This window comes from Gastrolobium bilobum, unplaced genomic scaffold (assembly GCF_033153095.1).
Source record: "Gastrolobium bilobum isolate Gb01-03AN ecotype WA unplaced genomic scaffold, APGP_CSIRO_Gbil_v1 utg64349, whole genome shotgun sequence".
NCBI lineage: Eukaryota > Viridiplantae > Streptophyta > Magnoliopsida > Fabales > Fabaceae > Gastrolobium > Gastrolobium bilobum.
The window spans coordinates 1-22,694 of NW_026896480.1; the positions used below are offsets into that span (position 1 = coordinate 1).

Here is a 22,694-nt window from a genome sequence, read left to right on the forward strand (position 1 = left end):
CCCCACAACCACAACAGCCTGTTTCTCCTCCTCATAATCCCATTGTTGTGCAGGCCAAGGAAATAATGATGTGAATGAAGAATCTAGTCACAGGGGTGGTGTGGCACAGCCAGCCACTAATAGAGAGCAAAGAGAAAGAATGCTAAATGCCTTCCGAAAACATGCACCACCAAATTATAAAGGAGGCATTGATCCTATTGCTGCAATTCAGTGGTTAGAAGAATTGGATCGCATTTTTACTGTCATGGAGTGTGATGATCAGCAGAAATTGTTGTATGCTTCTTATATGTTGCAGAATGATGCAGCTGATTGGTGGAGAAATACCCGTCTGCCCTTGGAATGTCAAGGTTATGCTATTACCTGGCCTTTATTTGAAAGGCAATTCTTGCTGAAAATACTTTCCGGCTGAAGCCCGGATAAGGAAGCAGGTGAATTTGAAGAACTAAAGCAGGGTCAGATGTCTATTGATGAATACTTGAATAAGTTCAATAAGCTGGCCAAATACCTCATTTCCAGAAGAGCTCCACCTACAGAGGATGACTTGATTTTTAAATTTCATAGAGGATTACATGATAACATCTCTGAAAAACTTGCAGGTGACTCATTTGATACTTTTGCTGCACTTGTTAAAAAGTGTAAAAATATTCAAGAATATTACAGAAGGAAGCATAAGGACCAATCTGCTCCTAATTCTGGTCCTAAAAACACTTCTGGGAATTCTAAAAGGAAAAGGGTTGCAAGTTAGACAGTCTGATGGTAAGTTCAAAAAGGCGGGAACTGAAGCCTGGAAATATTAAGCCTGCTTCTCTATGTGCTACATGTGGTAAAGTTCATGCCTGGGGTTTGCAGAAAAAGAAACAAAGATTGTGTTACAAATGTGGCCAACCTGGGCATTTTATTAGGGACTGCCCCTTTAATGGGGGACAGGTTTCTACTATTCAGGCCACTCCGGCTCCTATTGTGGTTGAGGAACCATCTCCTACCTCTCCCACCTCCAGTTGCCCGAGTATATGCAGTGACTCAGCAAGAGGCCGAGTAGCCAGCTAGTTTGGTGCGAGGTATGATTTCTATTCATGATGAAATGCCACGCATTCTTTTATTGCTGATTATGTAGCTGAAGCATTTGGTCTGCATGTGATAAAAATGAAAACTCCTATGCGTATTGTTACGGCTGTGGGAAGAGTTTTTAATGAAGACTATGTTTGTGAAAATGTGAAATTCAAGTATGAAGGCAGGGAATACCCCGGTGATCTTTGTTAAGAAGAAGGATGGGTCTATGAGATTATGTACAGACTACCGGCAGTTGAATAAGGTTACTGTTAAGAATAAGTATCCTTTGCCGCGTATAGATGATTTGTTGGATCAGTTGCGTGGTGCGACTGTATTTTCTAAGATTGATCTCCGGTCCGGGTATCATCGTCTTTATAGATGACATACTGATATATTCAAAGAGTAAAGAAGAGCATTCTGAGCATCTAAAGGTTGTTTTGCAGATTCTGAGAGAGCATCAGTTGTATGCTAAACCATCAAAATGTGAATTCTGGCTTTCCGAGATACAATTTCTGGGCCATGTCATCTCATCTGAAGGAGTGGCAGTGGACCCGAGCAAGATTGAAGCAGTGGTAGAATGGGAACGTCCTAAAAATGTTACAGAGATCAGGAGTTTTCTTGGTTTGGCTGGATATTATAGGCGTTTTATTGAGGGATTCTCACGGATGGTTTTACCTTTGACACGGTTAACCCGTAAAGGGAACCCATTGTGTGGACCCAAGAATGTGAAGTAAGCTTTCAAGAGTTAAAAAGGAAGTTGACTACAGCTCCGGTATTAATATTGCCGGATCCTACAAGTAAGTTTGTGGTGTATTGTGATGCTTCTAAGTTTGGGTTAGGTTGTGTGTTAATGCAGTTCCGTCAGGTGGTCGCTTATGCTTCTCGGCAGTTGAAACCGCATGAGGAGAATTATCCGACACATGATCTTGAGTTGGCAGCCGTAGTGTTCGCATTGAAAATTTGGCGACACTTTCTATACGGGGCCGATTTTATTGTCTACAGTGACCACAAAAGTCTAAAGTATCTGTTTGATCAGAAGGAGCTAAATATGAGGCAACGCCGATGGGTGGAATTTCTGAAGGATTATGATTTTGAATTGCAATATCACCCTGGTAAAGCCAATGTAGTAGCTGATGCTTTAAGCAGAAAGACGCTTGGTATGGCCAATTTGATGATTTCCGAGTATAATTTGATTGAGAAATTCAGGGATCTCCACATTCCTGTGAATACAGAAGATAGTCCGCATTTATTGACTACTACGGTAGTCCTGAATTCATTAGTTGAGCGGATTAAAGAAGCTCAATTGCTTGATGAAGAGATTCAGTCTATGAAAGAGCAGGACTTTGTGTCCACTGATAGGTTCGGTCTTAAGTTTTACAAGGATCGAATCATTGTTCCAAAAGGTCAGATGGTAGATGAGGTATTAACTGAGGGTCACATGGGTAAGTACACTATCCATCCTGGTGCTACCAAGATGTACCAAGACTTGAAACGGAATTTCTGGTGGTCGGGAATGAAGAAAGACATTGCTCTATTTGTGAGTAAGTGTTTGACATGTCAGAAAGTTAAGATTGAGCATCAGAGACCTTCTGGATTACTGCAGCCCTTGGATATTCCGGAATGGAAATGGGTCAGTATTTCTATGGATTTTGTAGTAGCATTACCGAGAACTCAGGCTGGTTTTGATTCCATCTGGGTAGTTGTTGCAGATTGACAAAGTCTGCACATTTCATACCAGTTAAAACGAGTTTCTCCACAGAGCAGTTGGCTCGGATATATGTAAGAGAGATTGTGAAACTTCATGGTGTTCCTGAAAGTATCATTAGTGATCGGGACCCTAAATTTACTTCTAGACTCTGGGATGCAGTGCAACAGGCCTTCGGTACACAGTTGAGGCTGAGCACGGCTTATCATCCCCAGACTGATGGTCAGACTGAGAGGACTATTCAGACCCTGGAGGACATGTTGAGGGCTTGTGCCTTAGAGCAGGGAAATGCATGGGATAAATATCTTCCTCTAGTGGAATTTTCCTACAATAATAGTTATCATGCCAGTTTGGGCATGGCTCCGTATGAAGCTTTGTATGGCCGTAGGTGCAGGGCGCCTACTTGTTGGTCAGAAATTGGAGAGAGGCAGTTATTTGGGCCTGATATGGTCCAAGAGACTACCGATCAAATTATGATGATTAAGGATCGATTGAAGAAAGCACAGAGTCGCCAAAAGAGTTATTATGATGCAAAGCATAGACCCCTTGAATTTTCAGAAGGGGATCATGTATTTATCCGTTTGTCTCCGACTACGGGTGTTGGGCGTGCTCTAGGAGTGAGGAAGTTGAGTCCTAGGTTCATTGGGCCCTACCAGATTATGAAAAGGGTTGGACCTGTGGCTTATCAGCTTGCCTTACCTCCACATCTGTCAAATTTGCATAGTGTTTTTCACATCAGTCAACTTCGAAAATACGTGCCGGATGAATCCCACATTGTACAGCCGGACAATATCGAAGTAAGAAAAGACTTGAAGTTTGTTGTGGGACCGTTTAAGGTTCTAGCACGTGATGAAAAAGTGTTGAGAAACAGGACTATTCCCATGATCAAGGTACAATGGGAAGGATTGACTCCTGAGGACGCCACTTGGGAGCGGGAGAATGAAATTCTCCAGCGATATCCTGAGTTTGATGTCAGGTATATGTATATTTGATATTTGATTTTGTGGGCAAAATCCTTAAAAGGTGGGGTGAATATAATGACCCTAACTGGTAAATCTTAGTTAGAGATTTAATTTAAGGATTTAAATGCCATAATTAGATTCAGTGAGCGATTTCGAGTATTTTGACTGTAATCATGACTATGTTATGAACAGTGCGTTCTGCCGGAGAATTTACAGTTTTGTGAATTAACCGGTAGAGCTTAAAATGAGCAAAATAATTTTAGGAACATAATTTGAAAATTCTGATGACAAATATGAGTTCAGAACGAAAAATTGTATAGTCTGGCACTTTCCGTGAAAATCTCGTGAATAGTGTTTCTACCGGGTATTTTGTACTGCTGTTTAAGCAACCGGTAGAGTCCAGAAATAAATAATTGATGAAATAAGAATAAGAAAGTCCAATATATGCCAAGCAAGTCAATATAGGCCCAAGAAAATGATAAGTTTATAAGTTTTAAGTTTCGTAAGTAAAGGAAGTACAATTAGTGATGCACAGTGCATTTCGTCAAAAACGGTGCAAAAACCATACTGTGAATTATGAATATTGTTCCTTAGGAAATAAAAAAATTAATGTAAATGATTTTAGGAAATAAAAAATATGTTTGTAGCTTTGAGTTAGTTCCGGGTCAATTTAAGTTAAAATACGCGATAAAAAAACATCCGATGAAAATGGCCACATGTGCCTATATAGCCTTGTCACTTAAATGAAACACTATTCATTTCAGATTTTCTTCTTCTCTCTCTTGCATGGCCGAGCTGCACATGGAGGGGAAGGGGCTAGGGTTTCAAATTTTCCTTCTTTGATTTCTTCATCATCCATCCACCAAATCCAATGACCCACCACATGAAATTGATTGGAAACCACTCAATGAATCCATTCCACCTATCCATTTGAGCTATAGTTGAGTGTGTGAAGAGTTATTCCTCCTCTCATTTTCGAGTTACTATTCATTGGAGGAGAAAAAGTGAGTTTTTGGATGGAGCTTGGCTTGGAGATTGCTCTCTAGGCTTTGTACAAGTGTTTAGAGGTAAGAAACCTCTATTTCCATGATATTATTTTGATGATTTAAGTTATGAAATTGATGAGCATATTTTGTTGGGAAATAATTGATGTTAGAATGTGAAATTTATGATGGATTATTGTTGTTTAGGAAGTTATAGTGTTGAGTAAGCATCCACATGTGATATAAAAATTTAAAAGTCCTATTGCATATTCCTCCTAGGTTTCGGCCATCATGGAGTGAGTAGGAGTTATTGTGGAAAAAAATTATATTATGTATTGTGAAGGTATAGTGTGTTGGAAATGAGTGAAAATGGATGAGTTAGTAAGAATGCCTAAGTAAAAAGGACTTGGTGTCTAAACTCAAAATAGGAATTTAGTGGAAGCATTCCTAGGTGTTTGCAAGTTGTAATGAAGTAACGAAAATGCATTGTGTTCATTTTATTGTAAATAAAATGTGTTGTAACAAATTGTATAAAGGTGATGAGTTTTGAAGAAAAATAGCATGATTTATGTTGAAAATTCCTAAGGGAATGGTTGATTAAATTAAAGAACACCAACGGTTATAAAGAGGTCTAGACTTGTGTATTGGCATAGGATTGGCAAAAATGCAAAGAAAGGAAAATAAGCGATAAAATGTATGCTTATGAAATAATTATGGTATTGCATCATTTTATTGATGCATTGTAAATTATTCTCTAGGTGTGCCTAGGGATTGAGAAGAATCGGAAATCTCTTGAAGCGATAAAAGTAACTTGTTCCACAAGTAAGCGTATTGGTAAAGCTTCAAGAGGTAAGCTCTATGTTTAAGGAGTCTTTTCCTGCTTGAGTGCTCCACCATGGTTAGTGAACTATGGTTGGACTGTATGGCTGTGATTTAGATGCTTTGTATAGATGCATTCATATAGAGTTATTTGATAACATGATATGTTTTGCTCTAATATGACTTCTGTAATATGATTTCTGTAACAATCTCTGGCCATTGATTGTATAGTACCCGGACGTCCGCTTTGGGGTCCTCCCTCGGGACTGATGGTGTACTCCTCTGATATGTCTGGTTCCGCTTTGGGGTCCTCCCTCGGGAACACGTGCGTTGATTTCCGCTTGGGGTCCTCCCTTGGGAATGACGGCGCACATCTCTGATATGATATGGATATATGCTCTGTTCTGTTATGATATCTGTTATATGTTGTATTTGTATACTCTGTATCTGACTTTCATGCAGGAGTGAGCCAGGGGTATGGAGAATTCTCTATAAACCTGGAGCTTATTGAGATTTGTAATCTCACCCCTCTTTGGGGACACATTTTCAGGTGCCCAGATTTCCGGTGAGTCCTCACTAGGCAGGGACACGACACGTGGCTGAGGCAGTTGACAGACCGGATTTTGAGTGGCTGTAGGCTGCTACCTTTTTGGAGTGTTTGATGTATTTTAGTATTTTCGCATTTGATGGATCATGATATTGATCCTTTATTTTGTATATGGCCTGTATATGTTTTGTACATGTCTGTCAGTTTGATGCATGTACATTTGAGTATTCAGGAACGTTATATGATGATGTAGTATTCAGATAGGTTTATGTTTTGATGGCATGCTGTTAGATTTAGCGGCACGGAGCCATGTTATGCATGCGCCCATGTATGGGTATTCGATTATATTTGGATATCTGGTATTTCCGAATTGATATGTTGTATAAACTGTTTATCAGGAAATGCTTCTGAGTGGGATTGGAAAATCCCCAGTTGTCCGATTTATAGAGGAAACTCTGCCCGATTTTCGTTTACGCCGAGAAAGAATTAAGTTAGAAAAAGAAAAAGTTAGCTCATATTTTCGTAAGTTAAGTCTTCCGCTGTTTTCTGTTTTATCATATGTATGTTAATTGAACCGGCTCGAGACGGGGATGTTACAGCTTAAATAGCTGAACAATGGAGCTCTAGAATGCAACGGATCTAATTTCACGGAAAAGATGGTTATCACTTTTTAGTAAGTCAGGAATGTGTTTGGTAATACAGAGTGTTCAAGCATCGCTTCAGGATAAGGGTTTTTGAATAGGAGCTTGCAGCAAATGCCAAATGCCAAGCTCATGTGTGTTCTTGGCATGTGTTGCGACATAAGAATTATAAATTGGGCATGAAAGCAAAAACTGTAATAACTTGATAGAATATTTTCAGCGTACGAAATTGCATGGTATCAATAATGCAGCTTCTTACCTCCTTTTTGCATGCGAAATCCAGGAACTGGCGGGGCAGTACGAGCCAAATTTGCGAGGATACGGTCAAATACCTTTTGTGTTTGATCACCAGTCAAGTCCACTCTTAACTGCCATTTAAGCCATAAGATAGTATCACAACATCAATATCAATACCACCTTTATCCCTAATTAGTTGGGGTCGGTCATAGATGAACTCAAATGAAAAAATAAGAAAGTATCACAAAGTCAAGCCAAAAAACAGCAGGGTATAAGCAAATTAAAACATAACATTAAGATCATGCAGTAATTTATAGAAACACACTTCAGTACAAATAATAGATGATAAAAGGGGGAGGCTAAAGGGAAAAGGAAAAGGCTTGTTATAGTAATATATCTGGATTCTGGCCATATTTGCTTATATTTGAAGCTATAGGCGGCATGGTATACTAATCATAATGTCTGGATAACAATCAAAACATGTTAATAGCAACATTAGCTTCATTCTTGCTGGGATAAACAAAAAGTAATATGATGGAGTACATAATTATGACAGAAACAAATTAAGTACCATGGTGGAAGACTTGGTCTGATCAAGTGAGCATGAAGACTACTTACTACAGGTTTTAGTTGAGCCTATTTCCTCCACGTTATCAAATTGATAAACTTGATCAGTAAAATCTATAGGAGAATGACAGTTCTATATATCGGCAAGGGATTGAAGAAAATTTCAAGAGAAACATGGAAGCAGTAAAAGATACAATTTGGGATACAGAGAATGACAACATATACAAACATCAGATAATTTCCAGAAAGAGCCAGAATAACAATTCAACGCTGGAATCAGTTTTTTCTGCGTGCTCACTTGTATCTTATTTTCATCTTCGGATTCTACAACTATTTTGGCATCTGTTAACACAGCTGTTTTTTCGTTGGGATCTGTAATTGATGCTTCTAACCCTACAATGCAACAGCATAATATCAGCTTAGAACTAGTTATAACTCACAATGCAAAATGGGTATACAAGCAAAGATAGTAAACCTCAAAAGAGTTTAGGGACGAAATTTTTTATACAAAGCACATGGCTTTCTGCCTTGGAAGTTGGTAAATTGCCCATATTCTCTACTTAAAATTCCACAGTCCATCCATTCACATATTTTAAATCCACCAAAGGAAAATGGGTCAAAAAATGACCTGAATTAAGAGCTGAAAGTGGCGTATTGAGGTGTCTGAGATTTGTCCCAGTGGGACTAGACAGAATATCTAAGCTGCAAGGAAAAACACAAAAGCAAAATAAATGAGCCATATCTTAATTCTTATCTCAAGTAAACTAAATACAGTTGTTAGTTAAGTATCATTCTGTAACCTGAAGGAAGAGTGATACCAGTAAATAGTGGGTAGTAAAAGAAAAAAGTGAAGTAATTCAGTACCTTCTACTCCTGGACAGATTGAATAAACTGAGAGAAAGAGTGCCTCTGGATTTTGCATTTGGAGTGACAACATGAACGTGAGTGCAACATGTTCTGGCTCTAGTGAATGGACAAGTTGTTAAGGAACCAACTCCAACTGTAACGGAGTTGGAGTAGGAGGCCATCAAGACGTTCGTGTTCGTGATCACCGATGAACGATGATGATGTCTTATCCCTTTATGTATTGGGGTTTTGCCACAACAATGTGGGGTCCAGTCCAGTCCACAGATCCAATTCCAATTTCCAAACAGCCACGTATTTCGTTTGTTCGGGATAGTCATTTATTTGTCTCTGTCCTGGCTTCAGCATCATTGTAATCTCATGTGCAGTAGATGAGATTATACTGTATGATGCGTGCCACTCATGGTAAAAAAGACCTGTTTCAATACTCTCTTTTTTTTTTTTTTCTTTTCTGGAGTTCTCAAACATTAAATTTATGTGAGTCCCAACAATTTTTCTGTTATGCTCTATGCCATTTGTTTAAGGGAAATATTAATTTCATGTCACATGAGATAACAACTCTTTTCTACACACTCAAAAAAATATAAATTCATTTTTTTCCCCTCTTCTCCCATGCAATGAGACCCACATAAAATTATTAGTACAACATGAGATAAATATCTCTTGTTACATAAGAAAATATAATTCCTTGTTTAATGTGTAAAAACAAACATTAAGAGTATGCACTGAATAATATCTTTATTATCAACCTTTCTGACAAATTTGAAATCCGAGTGGAATGACAGGCCATTTATCTTTCGAGACACATTTTTTTTTAATTTTCATATAAAATCAAATAAATATTTTTTAATTAGTTATTTAATCAACCCAAATTTCTATTTTTATTAATTTATTTAATCAATACTCAAATTTCTGTTATTACTATTAGAATAATCTCTTATTAATTAATTAAACGTTTGAGAATTTTCAAAACTAAAAGTTTTAAACATATGTATTTTTAATATTTTAATATTTTATTACCAATAACATAATCTCCGACCAATTAAATCAATTTTTTCTTAAATATTTTTTAATTTATATATGTTTTATATTTCATTTATATTTACAAGTGTAATGCACGAAATAGAAGAATTAACTTTAAATTAATCAGCACAATACTAGAATAGAAGAAGGCAATCAAGGCACTATTTTCCTTCAGCAAATGCACGAAAGAAATACTTAAACTCGCAAGCTTAGTTCAGCTTCTTCTTCTTCTTTTAATAATCATTTTATTTTTAATTTCCCTCAAGAAACTGATTTTTTTTCAACTTAAAAATAAGTCATTCCACATACACTACAAGCAATTATGATAGTTAATTATTAGATATAATAATTATCTATTAATGATATAATTAGTCTAATATATGCCCAACTTAAACATTCTGAATTTAAATAACTATTTTCCTCTGCATCATCATCTAATTGACTTTTCAAGACAACAAAATTTGAAACTTTCATGGGTCTAACACTTTGACGTTTATTTGAGTCGACTTTTCTAATCCTAAAAATTGAAAACAGACAATTGTTGAGGACCAGGATGAACATACATACATTGCAGTGATTGCTGGTGTCTGGCATTGACTTCCCAGGATTTGACTTTCCTGTCACCATAACTTCAATGGCCTATACAAACATTGTATATCGTATATGCAATAAAAGAAATTATTAACTAATCCTTCCTTTTCTTCTTTAACATTCTATAAATCTATCAACAAAATATAAAATTAATTGCCATTATCTTTTCATTTTTATGGCTGAGTCCATTCTTTTCATATTTATGGCAGCGTGCAGGTGCTTCTAGCTATAGTTTCAGCCCTTCGATAAGTATCAACGTGTAATAGCCCCAGTGTCATGACTAATACATTTCTTTCCCAATGATTCTGAACTACATCTAGAGCATCGGAATTTGTTAGCATTTTCAAGAGACAAAAATTCAGAATAAAATGATAGAAAAGTTACCAAACTAACAACCTAAGAATTTCTTCAGCTGTGTGAAATCTTTGTCAAGTGTTATAACCTTCTGGTGTGACTCAGAGACCAAAGAAGGGCACTTGGGAAGTTTTAACTTCAAGGTGCTTCTCCCCAGATGTTTTACTATACATTGCAGACAACTATAGAAGAAAGCAAGGGATCAGATGCTCCACTAATTACAGCACCTTTACTCCTTACATGGAGCAGATAATCAACAGCTTTTTCAGTAATAACCTCACCAGGTATCAATACTGGTATTCCCGGAGGATATGGACATATAAGCTCCCCTGAAACCTCACCGAGACTCTCCTTTATTGCTACTTTTCTTTTACTTGCGAAAAAGGCATCTCTAGGGATCAAAATCATGGTTATATCTTCAAAGGGTTCATGACCAGTAAGTATTCTCTCTTCAGGTTGCTGAATGGAAGCATATGTAGCAGCTAGATGTTTTATTCCCAATAAAAGCCTTTGGACATGGTCCCTACAAGTACCAAGATTAAGTGCAAAAGTGATGGACTTACTCCCAACAATTTCACAGACAATTCCATAATCCCTGTATAAGAATTCGTCTGCTTTGTAACCTGATAAACCAAGCTTCCCAAAACCAACAGTAAGTCGCAAGGGATCCATTGCAGGAAAGGTTGGAAAGCTTGAATTCTCAAGCACTGTGACACCAGGGATTCGTTTTAGCAGGCACTTTGCTTCATAGGCTAATCCAATTGCTTGGTTGAATACAATATCAGGGCTTTCACTAAGTTGAGCTCTAGCAGCATCAAGGGATGCCAAAAGTAGATAACTAGGGCTTGTGGTTTGAAGAGTTTGAAGACATCTAGATATTTTTTCCTTATCTACAATATTACCTGACATGTGTAGCATAGATGACTGAGTAAGAGAGCACAGAACTTTGTGAGTGGACTGTACAGTCAGATCAGCCCCTTGCTGGAGGGCTGAGTTTGGCAGTTTAGAATGAAATCCTAGATGTGCACCATGAGCTTCATCAACGATCAAAGGAATTTTACGAGAATGACACAACTCAGAAATCTCGCTCAAGTTACTGCAAATACCATGATAAGTAGGTGAAGTGATGAAAACTGCTGCTGCTTTTTTCCCTTCCATTTCTAGCTCCTGAATAGCATTCAATACCTGCAACATCACCCAGCCATCCCACTCAGAAAAAAGTGAGAACAAAACTAGATAAGATCACTAGAAAAGAGTAAAAAAATCAGAAATTCAGAACTAAAACTCATCTTCTGTGTAAGAGTTATTACATTGCTTTATGAATGAATATGACAATTATGATCATATCAACTGCTGGCATGCCAATTTTTTTTATCAGCAAATTTTCATGAAGGTAAGCACAATATGGTAGTGCATAATATATGAATCACCTGCAATGGGGTTACACCACCAGCAATGTCCCAATCATTCTTATAGTCAGGAATAATGTACTTGGGCACTGCACCAGATAATACCATAGCAGATATAGCAGATAAATGACAATTCCTAGGAAGAATCAGAAATTCTCCAGGCGAACAGGTTGCCATTATTGCTGCCTGGATCCCACAAGTAGTACCTCCAACAAGAAACCATGTCTCTGACGATCCAAACAGTTTGGATGCTTCTTTTTGTGCTTCTAATATGGGACCCTGGGGACAAAAGAGGTTGTCAAGCTCTGGAAGCTCAGGCAAGTCATGAACATATGGTCTTATTCCAATTAGACGAGTCAATGAAGCAGGAGCAGCATGCCCTCTGTTATGTCCAGGAAAGTGAAAACTGGCTGTATTCTGTTCAGCTGAGGCCTTCAATGCACTGACTAGAGGAGGTAGGTCATTCAGTTGAAGCACTGGAAAGTTGCTGCTTAAAACGTTGTCCTCTGTGATTGATAAAGTGGTCACTCTTCCAATGCTCTCATCCTGTTCATGTCCCAACGGTTCAATGCTTCTTTCCTGCCAGACATGTCAAAAATTATGGAACCAAGAAATTTTATTGCATGATAATATCCAATGCAGTGAAGGAACTTGTAGCTCTTGCACTAATGGATAAATAACATCAACATCAACCATACTTTTATCCCAAATTAGTTGGAATCGGTAGCAGATGAACCTAAATGAAACTAATGGATAAACATTTCATTTAATTCAGGCATGGCTAGTCTTATTACCCCAATTAAACCACTTTTAAGCTTTAAATTTTGGATTCCTCTAGACAACAAATAACTGCAAAACCAAATCAAATGGTATTGCAACCTAATCTTCCAGTGTTATCAAGAACATCACTTGTTAAGTGTGTAAATCTTCAAATCTCTTTTTAAATTATAGCCATGGTGCTAGGTATGGCAGTTCCCGTCAATTCAAGTATGAAATTCACAATTAATTTCGAATGCGACTACTTTCTATCTTACTATTACAAATGCTTTCGTTTTGTAGCAATTCAAATTCAGAGATACAAAGGCGATGATTGAATTTGAAAGATTCTACGCAGACCTCAACAAATGGGTGTGAATCAATTATACACAAAATCAATGTCAGTGTTGAATCCAAAGACACAATTGAAAGATTTTATTTACTAAATTAAAAAGAAAAGAAAAAAAGCAATAGGAAGTGAAGGTGACCTGAGAGCAATGAAGGGGAACTGTTGGGAAAGGCCTGAAACTCAAGAGAGAGATTTTCTGCTTAGTGCTTCTGAAAAAATGAAAAGCCAGAAACCGTTTTGGCGCTTTGGGATTGGAAGGGAGGGAAAGTGACATTGAGAGTGAGGGAATAATAAGAGACATCATTACATTCCTTCTCCGGTTGTTGCTGTAGCTTTTTCTAGGATAACCCTTTTTTATTTTAAAAAAGAAATCCAAGTTATACTAAATTTTCATTTTTTCTTTTGAAAGTTTCTATTACAAAATAAATTAGTTTTTTTCTCATAAAGTTTTTCCTTAATTTTATGGGAAAATATTTTCTCGTAAGAAAATTGTTTTCTCTTACTAATGATTCTTCGATCTTCGTGTAATATTTTTTTTTTATTTTTTTAATAGATATTGGCCCCACATAAGATGTGTCTACAATATGAGAAAATTTTCTCCTACTGCATAAGAAAATCAAAACCCTAATTTTATATAGGTAAAAAATAATTTTTTTAAAAAGTATTAAAAATATTTTATTAATTTTCAAAAAGAAAACACCATACATTTTAAAATGAATGCTGTTATCGAACGGATTATGATACTTTATGACATATTATTTAGGTTATTATTAAATTAATCAGTTGATTTCTATAAATATAAAGATTATATTTTATTGAGAATTAATAATTAATTAATAAGTATACCCAATAAATTATAATCGTTAGATTGATGAAAATTAACGATGATTAATTTAGTAATAAGAGTTGTAAAACATATCAGTAATAAGTATAACCGCACCTCTATTATTTAATTATATTTTCAAAAAAATTGTACTAATACAAACACAATACTATAATAATCAAATAAATAACAATTTTATTAAATTTATAAATATGATTTCATCCGGGAGAATCAAGGGTTAATATTGGATGTGTCAAGCGATGGATTATGTTACACCGACACTGACACGAGATATGACACGCTGACACATTAATTTTAAAAAATATTAGATTTTAACACGTTAAGACACATTTAATATAAATATAATAGTCCATAATAAGCCATATAACTAATCAAATATTCAAATTTCATAATCTATATATGATAAGTTATATTTATGCAAAATGATTTGTCATGTGACTTGTGACTGGATCTAAGGTTTGGTGCAGTAAAAAAATTATAATTATGTACCTAACTATAATATTAATGTTGTATTTTCTTTCTCTCTATTCAAAAATGTAACTATGTACTACAGATAGTACATAGTTAAAATATTAAAGTATTTTTTTCTCTCCTACGCCACCTGACAACTACTTGAAAAGTTACTAAAGAAAAAAATAACTTTAATATTATAACTATGTACAACATGTGGTATATGGTTAAATTTTTGAAGAGAGAAAAAAATAGAACTTTAATATTATAACTATGTATTACGCGTTATATATAGTTATAATTTTTTGACCGCATCAAACCTTAGATCGAGTCACTATACATCCGCTAAATCTCATATATATATATACGGAAAAAAATTATATTTACAAAATTTTTTTTTACAAATTTTTGCAAATTATACTATGTACTCCCAGAAGTATGTAAAATTATATTTTAAAAATTATAGTTTGCAAAAATTTGTAAAACACGTTTGTAAGCGGACTCTTTCCCTATATATATATATATATATATATATATATATATATATATATATATATGCCATGTAAAATTTACACTTTTTTCTTTTTGTGGTTACCTGTTTGTTAACTTATGGTTACCTGTTTATATAGATAGAGAGAGAAGAGAACTTTTTTCTTTTGTGGTTACACTTTTTTCTTTTTGTGGTTACCTGTTTGTTAACTTATAGGGAAAAATATATATCCTTTTAAAGGATATTTAAGAGAGAGAAAGAGATAAAACATTTGGTAGAGAGAATGAGGTTTTTTTTTTTTTGGAGTTAACCTAACCCTAATTATTTCTTTGAGATGAGTTGCCTCGGTATCCCCACAAGTTTCAATTCTTTGAACAGGCTATGAGATGCGGGGCAAGTCAGATATGAAGACGTTTAAACTCATCCTAAAGGTGGCATGTGGAATCGAACCAAGATCCTTTTCTTTTCACTTACTTAACTCAATTACTACCAACTGAGCTATTATCATTTGATGAGTTTTTTTTCCTCTCTTCCCGTTATCTATCTTTTCTTCTCTCTTAAAAAAAATCATCCTTTAAAAGAAAACACAGTTGTGGAGTTCTCCGTAACTTTCAAGGGATTTATTATTCTTATGTTACATAAGATAAAATTTATCTCCTATACACACAAATTTAAGATGGGTTTCACTTTATTTTTTTCTCTCTCCCTAAAAGTGGACCCCACCTGCGTAAATGAATCTGTAAGAGATAATAGTTATCTCCTACTAAATGAAAAATTATTTCCCAACTTTTAATATATGTTATGTGAAAATTACACCTCTCAAATAAAAAAAATCAAAATATGCGAGTGGCGGTGGTGTGAGACAACTGACGGCTACTACATTTCATGTTGGCTTTTTAGTTTTTACACGGAGAAGTCAGACGAAGACTTGATCAATCAAGGACACCACCATCCACCTCTATTTAATGGCATAATTGACCTTATTGGTGTACAAAGATCATAGCCATATATAAAGTCAAAATCGGACCCATGTCATTTACGGTTTCTAGAACGGAACAAATTCTAATCTCGCAATTTTCAGACTGAAATGTCAACAACGACTCACATTGAACAGCGCAGGGTGGCGCAGCACTTGCTAAAATTCAAAGTCCTAGCAGTAGCACTATAATTATAAGTTTCTTTGTGCTCTCAATTCTCAACCTTGTCCATCAAACAGTTTAGTTTGTCTTGTATATCTATTAGCTACTAGCTAGCTAGCAATTTTCCCAAGATGAGGATGAGTACGGGGAATAACAAGTCTCTCAACATTCGTGTTGCAAAATTTGTGGCAACCTTTGTCATGATGATGATGATGATGGTGCCCAAAATTGTGAGCGCCCAAAGCGATGTTCCCGTAGCTGACATAGTCACACCAGAATTCTTCAATGGTATAATTGATGAGGCAGATGCTAGTTGTGCAGGGAAGAACTTCTACTCACGAGATGCTTTCCTCAATGCTCTCAATTCCTACAATCAATTTGGTAGGCTTGATACTGTGGATGACTCTAAGCGTGAGATTGCAGCTGCTTTTGCCCATTTCACCCATGAAACTGGACGTTAGTATTAATCTTATAACTATTTATCTATTTTTTTTCACATATATTATCGATTGGTTCATTGATTATTCGACTAATTCGATTCAAACTGAGTAAGATTGCATGGACGACAAAACTCTCCCTATCAAGTTTTAACACAACTATTTATCTTCTACATATGCATGTGTATAAAGTGTGATTAATGAATGATTAATTAACATGATTACGTGCATGCAGATTTTTGCTACATCGAAGAGATTGATGGTGCATCAAAGGACTATTGCGACGAAACCAACACCCAATACCCATGCGCCCCTAACAAAGGGTACTATGGGCGTGGACCTATCCAACTATCATGGAACTTCAACTATGGACCAGCAGGGCAGAGCAATGGTTTCGATGGATTGAATGCTCCAGAGACAGTGGCCAATGACCCTGTGGTATCTTTCAAGACAGCATTATGGTACTGGATGGAAAATGTGCGCCCTGTGATAAACCAGGGATTTGGCGCAACCATAAGGGCTATCAATGGCAAACTTGAATGTGATGGTGCCAACCCTGACACAGTTCAGGCTCGGGTTAATTATTACACGCAATACTGTTCACAACTCGGTGTTGCTCCTGGTGACAATCTTACTTGCTAATTTATTTGCTGGCTGTACCAAACGTATATCCATGTTTGGATATGTTATGGTATGACATTATGTCATACATATTCAGTTATAATAAAATAATAAATAAGACAAGCCATCGTTTATTTATTTTTTAAATATTCCAATCGGTTCATTACTTCGCAACTAATCCGATTCGGGGAGGTTCATGATTAAGACTTTAAACCCCTCCCAAATGTGGTACTGGAGAGATTCGAACACATGCTCTCAACCCCACCCAGTGGCAAACCTAAATTTTTTTATTTATGTCTGCATATTTATTGTCAGGGTTTTGGGGTTCGGGTGCAGCGTTTTCAAATTTTTTTTTTTAAACAAAGTTTTAAACGCATTAAAAATAAAAAAAAATTGCAGTCACTTGCTCACTTGTGGGCAAGAGCGCAACGGTAGGTTTGCCACTGGTCAGGTACCCCAACAAGTCTATTAGAATAAAAATGATAGTATGCAACACTAACAATATATGCACCCAAAAGGGTCACCATTTCCTCCCTTGTTGTGCCTTTTTTTTTATCAAAAATTACAATGTGATGGACGAAGGAATAAGGTCCTCGACAAATAACTAATGTTAAATTTTCAAAATAAAATAAAATAATTAACGTTAAAAATAGTAAAATCATTGAACCAATCAACTTTGGATGCAGAGATATTAGAATACTCACATGTGTGTCAAGCAAGTGCGTGCATAACAACAAGCAAAAAATGAGGAAAACGGGGAAGCCGGAAATGACCGGTGCAATTTTTCCGACCATTAAAGGAGTATTAAAAAGGTCCTTGTTCTGTCCTTGAGACAGAGATGTCTAGCCCAGTCAGGCTAGTACGTTAATATTGGATCTGATGCCTTCTCCAAGGTATCTATGGGGGAGATACCCTTGAGACGAGGAGATCACTGTGCACAGATTACTATAGAGGCGTTAGCCAATGGGGTGAGTGTGTGCACAGTGACAGCATTACAATGAGAGAGAGAATGTGTGTACCTTTAGGGTTTGCCCTAGTATTTATAGAGGTTAACTGTAGATAGTTTGGATAGTTGTGCTGACGCGTCAAGTGGATAGCTGTGCTGACGCGTCAAGTGGATAGCTGTGCTGACGCATCAAGTGGATAACTGTGCTGACACACTGAGATTAGTAGGATTTGACTAGCATCAATCCATATCTTGGATTGCCCCTTGTTGGGCTTATTACTTAATGGGCCCATCATATGGGTCCATAACAGTTGCCCCTCAGCCGGGCTACCTGGGTAGCCGGGTAGTCGAGGTGAACCTATGAGTGCGCTTTTGTAGACTTGTACGCTCTTCTGACGAGCGAATTCTTTTTTCTCACGGGATGTTCTTTGCCCCTCTTATGCCGACGAGTCGAGTATCAACCCGGTACCATGCCGATCTGTTTGGCTGCTTCCCAACGTCGGCAAACACGTTGCTTTCGGGTTCTCATCTCCCCATGCTAGTTGAGCATCAACCATATTGCTATTCTGAGTGAGGAATACGCTTGAGTTGCTTGATCCTACCTGCAGATTGCCCCCAAGCGGTATTCCCGATCTCAGAATGCATCTGCACATTGATTTGGTCTACGGTTGTGTATGATCTCGTCAGTATTTTCATGACGAACATGTGTCGGCATGGTACCCAGGTTACAAGGGCATGTATGTATGCCTACTGCTTCCCTGTGAAGCCGGGTAGAGGGTGTGCTGAAATAACTTTGAGTTGATTATTACCCCAGCATCAGCTTCAAACGTGGTGAACAACTGTATGTTCATACATGTTTTGTCTCATATGTAGGTTTGCGAACGATGATCATTGCGTTGTGCCACGTGTTCCAGCCTGGGTACTACAGTGTGCAGCGGCCGTTCCTATGCTGTCATTGCGTTTCGAGCGCATTTATTGCAGCGTTGCTTCAGCTGTCTTGTCATCGGAATTTTACTTTTATGTATATATATATATATTTTGCGTGCGAGCTGGCAGTTTTTCCCTCGCTCTTTAGCCTTCTCTGCGCTGTGATTTGGCGCATGATGATTGCGGTTCCCATCCACGATCGTGGCAGTTATAAGTTGAGGGTGAAAATACTTAAATAACACTGACCTTTGCGATTCATACTCCAGCAGTCGTTTGGTTGGCTATATAAGCCATCTTCCCCTCTCACATGTTTTTGTTTAGCTTTTGAGCATCGTGCACCAGCATTTGCTTTCGTGTGCGTGTTTTCTGGGTTTTGTGCCCCATTTCTGCTTGGATTCTTCGTCTTCCTTCAACAGGTATTTGCACATATTTGTAGTTTTGCTCTCTTCTTCTTCTTCTTTTTTTATTGAAGATGTGCATGTTGCATCGTCGATTTTGCTATTTTTTCCAAAACCTGTAAAAATCTTCCAAAGGGTCATATTTGCCGCAGTTGTATGTTCCTTCTTGTCGCAGTTGTATGTTCCCTCTTGTTGTGCGGATGGTCATCATCTCGCTCTTCTCCTCCTCCTTTTGTTATTAAAATTTTTCAATCTCTGAACAAATGAGGGGGAAAAACCCTTTTCCTTCAGCTTTGTGTTTTAAAGGGCAGGGGGAGGAAAATCCTGATTTTTTCAAAAAGATTCCTCCAGGTGCCCGTTTTTGGCTTTGGGGGATTCCCAGGACCAAAGAAGAAGAGCAAGAGGCTATGCTTCGAGGCTGCCGTGGTGGTAGATCTCGGCGAAGGGGTGAGGTGTCGAAAAGGGAGTTAAGGTCTCAGCGGGGTAGAGGTCGTTCTTCCCGGAGCCAGTGCCTCAGGAAAAGTAGTCCTTCAGTTCCACGGTCTTTACCCAAGACCCCCTCAGGTTCATATTCCAACAGCCCTGCTTTGCCCTATCCTTCCTCTGTTTCAGGAGGTGTCCCATGTTACTCTTGCGTCTACTTGAGTTCTAAGCTTGTCGAACAAGGATGTGACTCGTTGGCCGAGTCCACTTTGGAAAGTTGCCGGCATGGAGATTTTGTTGGATCGATGCCGGCATCTGGTGGGGCCAATGATCCAATTACTCTTTCTGACGTGCCCAACTCTTCATCTTCTAGTGACTCATCATCTGCTAGTATTTTTGATGCAGGTATAACCATTCTTTCCTTCTGATTTAAACTTTCTTGTTTTTCTAGGCAAATATGGCATCTTCCCCTGGAGAGGTAGTAGAGGAATCTGGTTCTGCCGATTCACGTTGTGGGCCTCCGCCATCCTCCTTGACCTCCCAGTTTCCCTGGGTGACCCATGGGGTTTTGAATACCACGTCCAAGCTTTCTGCGGAAGACGTGTCTAGTCTTTCAGTTGGGTTTGTTGAAAACTTTGACATTGTATCCCCTGTAGAAGACGAACCTGTATGCTCTGGTGCGACTGAAGAGGGTCCTTGCTTCTTCTTCTTCTACCGAGATTTCATTACTCAACTTGGAATCCGATTTCCGTTGACCGAGTTTCAAATAGAGATACTCAATCATCTTCACATATGCCCTACACAACTCCATCCCAACGGGTGGGGTTTCGTTAAGGCCTTTGAGCGGTTTTGTGCCTACCTTGTTCTTCGCCATTCCGTTATGGTTTTCTTTTTCTTCTTTCAAGTCATTTCTTGTCGAACTGGTCGTGAACCCCCAGAACTGAAAGGTTGGATTACTGTCCGAGGTGTTCCTGGCCGTAGACTCTTTAAGGTCTATACAGAATCTTTTAAGGGTTTTAAAAACAAGTTTTTTAAAGTGTGCGCGCATCCCGGTAAGGAGGTATGGTTTCTCCAATACTGTGGCACCAAGGAGGTACAGGGAAAATTTCCCTTGTGTTGGTCACCCGATCATTTTCAGTTTCCTCCTTCTAGCTACCGCTTTAAAGAGTCCCAGTTAGATTGCAATGATATTAATACCGTGATTGCCATCGGTACCTATCTTCAGACGCATCAACATGCTAGCGTTGCGTCTCTTATTTATAAATCTCAAGAGGAGCTTGATGCCGAATTAAGTATGTCTGATTGCTATATAGAAATGTTTCATACCCCGCATAACAGCTAATCTTCATTATTTTGCTTTATTTTGTTTGCTTTTCAGTTCCCCAAATGGAAAAGCAGCCAAACACTCCTCCAAGTTGGTTGACCGCTTTGACCAAAGGAAAGAACGAGTCTACCTCCAAGTTGCCGCAGAAAGATAGTTCTTCTGGGGTGGGGAAAAAGAGGAAGGTGTTCGAGCTGAATCCGCCCAAGGATGTTGTTAACAAGTCAAAAGCCAAGGTGTCGGAAAAAAGGGAAATTGGGAACAAAGGCAAGGAGATCCCTACCGAAAATGTTCCGCTATCCCCTCCTCGGCGAGTGATGGATCCCCCTCCTCCTACTTCTGGTTCTGGTTTGGTTAAGCATGCTGTATGGGAATCCGGGATATCTGATGCTATCCGAGAGGCAGTTCTTCCACCTGAGTCTTTCGCTAGTGCAAAACCTTTCACAACTGAAGAAATCAAGGTGCTGGATGATCTGGAGCTTGGTGGCCTAAAGTTGTCTGGGCTAACGAAATCATTACGTTTGTTGAAGCGTAAGTATCTTCGTTCCCTTGACGAAGCTACTGCCTCGCGGGAAGAGAAAGCAAAGGCTGTTGCCGAGTTGATCAAGGTGAAAGAAGATTTTTCATCAATGAAGGAGAAATATACCGAAAGTTTATCAGACTTGGGAAAGGCAAAAACATCCTTGACGCAACTTCAACGTGATCATGAGAAGCTTCAATATCTTCATGCTAGCAACAACAAGAGTTTGAGTGATTTCAAAATCGTATATGAGAAGGTAGAGGGGGAAATGAAGTTAGCCCATAACAATTTGAAGGAAGCCAGGGCCCAGCTGAGTGAAGCTCAGGACGAAGCTAAACTCTACCGGGGTGAACTTGAAAAATCTGTCACTGGTTCCTTTTACAATGCCCTAAGCCAACTGCAAATTCTGAACCCAGATTTGCTTTTGAATGTGGTTGGCCTAAGCCCTCGTGCCTACGTTGTTGTTTGCCAAATCATGTTCCCAGCGACCGCCTCCCCTTCCCGCGTTTCGGTGTCACAGTCTGAGAAATTTGCTGCCGTCGAGGATGGTGAGGAGGCTACCAACCAATCCGGCAAGGAGGTTGGGGTGCTAAAAGATCATCCTGCCAACCCGACGAAATGAAGAGCCGGGATGCCGGTTGGATTTGTAGTTTGTTGGGATCCTGTGGGTCCCTTTTTGGTTTATCATGAATATTGCCGGTTTTGTCCCGGTTTGAATTTTGTTTCTGAGACATATAACTTTGTATTTGAATGCCTTGCGTTATAATTTTGCATTTCTTGATTCCGAACTTGCCATAGATGCATTTATCTAGGTAGTTGATTTGTCAGAATCTAGTATGTCGTTGCAGTAATGCTTTTGCTTAGGCAACTTTACGAGGTGGCCATAACCCGGATATGCCCCCAGCATTAGGATTTCCTAAGTGGCCGAGTTACAAATCTGAGTTACAGAAATATACCTTTTCTTCATACTTGATGATTGATACACCAAGGTTGCATTATTTTTCAGTAATTAGGTGAAATGTTCATCCCAATTTGTTGTCATAAACTAGTGCATCAAATGAGTTTTTCTTATTCATGACCTGGTCGAGGTCAAAGCATCGTACGGATTCCGCTTTATGTCAATTTGATGACGCATGTTTGTTTAACTTACTCATTGTGGTAAGTTTGCATATGTAATGGGCCTTGCCTTTTGACTTAGCCATTTGAATTTCGTAACTCAATTTATCTAAGGAAAAAACAACAATGCCATCTGCCACTTTTTGGTATTATGACCAAAATAGTGGCATTTTGACTTGATCAGAGTCATTATGGAAAATTGTAT

The 22,694-nt window shown here is 38.0% G+C and overlaps 3 protein-coding genes across 3 annotated transcripts; 1 reads left to right on the forward strand and 2 right to left on the reverse strand.

Moving 5' to 3' along the window:
* Nucleotides 1–6,946: 6,946 nt before the first annotated feature.
* Nucleotides 6,947–8,733, reverse strand: LOC133299926 (uncharacterized). Its single transcript, XM_061499419.1, has 4 exons — nucleotides 8,376–8,733; nucleotides 8,140–8,213; nucleotides 7,810–7,904; nucleotides 6,947–7,075 (listed from the first exon to the last, which is right to left on the reverse strand). Exons 1-4 carry the CDS (start codon nucleotides 8,693–8,695, stop codon nucleotides 6,947–6,949), a joined length of 618 nt encoding a protein of 205 aa, XP_061355403.1. The 5' UTR covers nucleotides 8,696–8,733.
* Nucleotides 8,734–9,878: 1,145 nt separating this feature from the next.
* On the reverse strand, nucleotides 9,879–13,158 carry LOC133299928 (uncharacterized). The gene is made up of 3 exons (XM_061499421.1): nucleotides 12,997–13,158; nucleotides 11,774–12,331; nucleotides 9,879–11,528 (listed from the first exon to the last, which is right to left on the reverse strand). The coding sequence occupies exons 1-3, from the start codon at nucleotides 13,156–13,158 to the stop codon at nucleotides 10,509–10,511; spliced, it is 1,740 nt and encodes a 579-aa protein (XP_061355405.1). The 3' UTR covers nucleotides 9,879–10,508.
* Nucleotides 13,159–15,778: 2,620 nt separating this feature from the next.
* Nucleotides 15,779–16,958, forward strand: LOC133299927 (endochitinase PR4-like). Its single transcript, XM_061499420.1, has 2 exons — nucleotides 15,779–16,236; nucleotides 16,453–16,958. The coding sequence occupies exons 1-2, from the start codon at nucleotides 15,912–15,914 to the stop codon at nucleotides 16,857–16,859; spliced, it is 732 nt and encodes a 243-aa protein (XP_061355404.1). The 5' UTR covers nucleotides 15,779–15,911; the 3' UTR covers nucleotides 16,860–16,958.
* The last annotated feature ends 5,736 nt before the right edge of the window (nucleotides 16,959–22,694 follow it).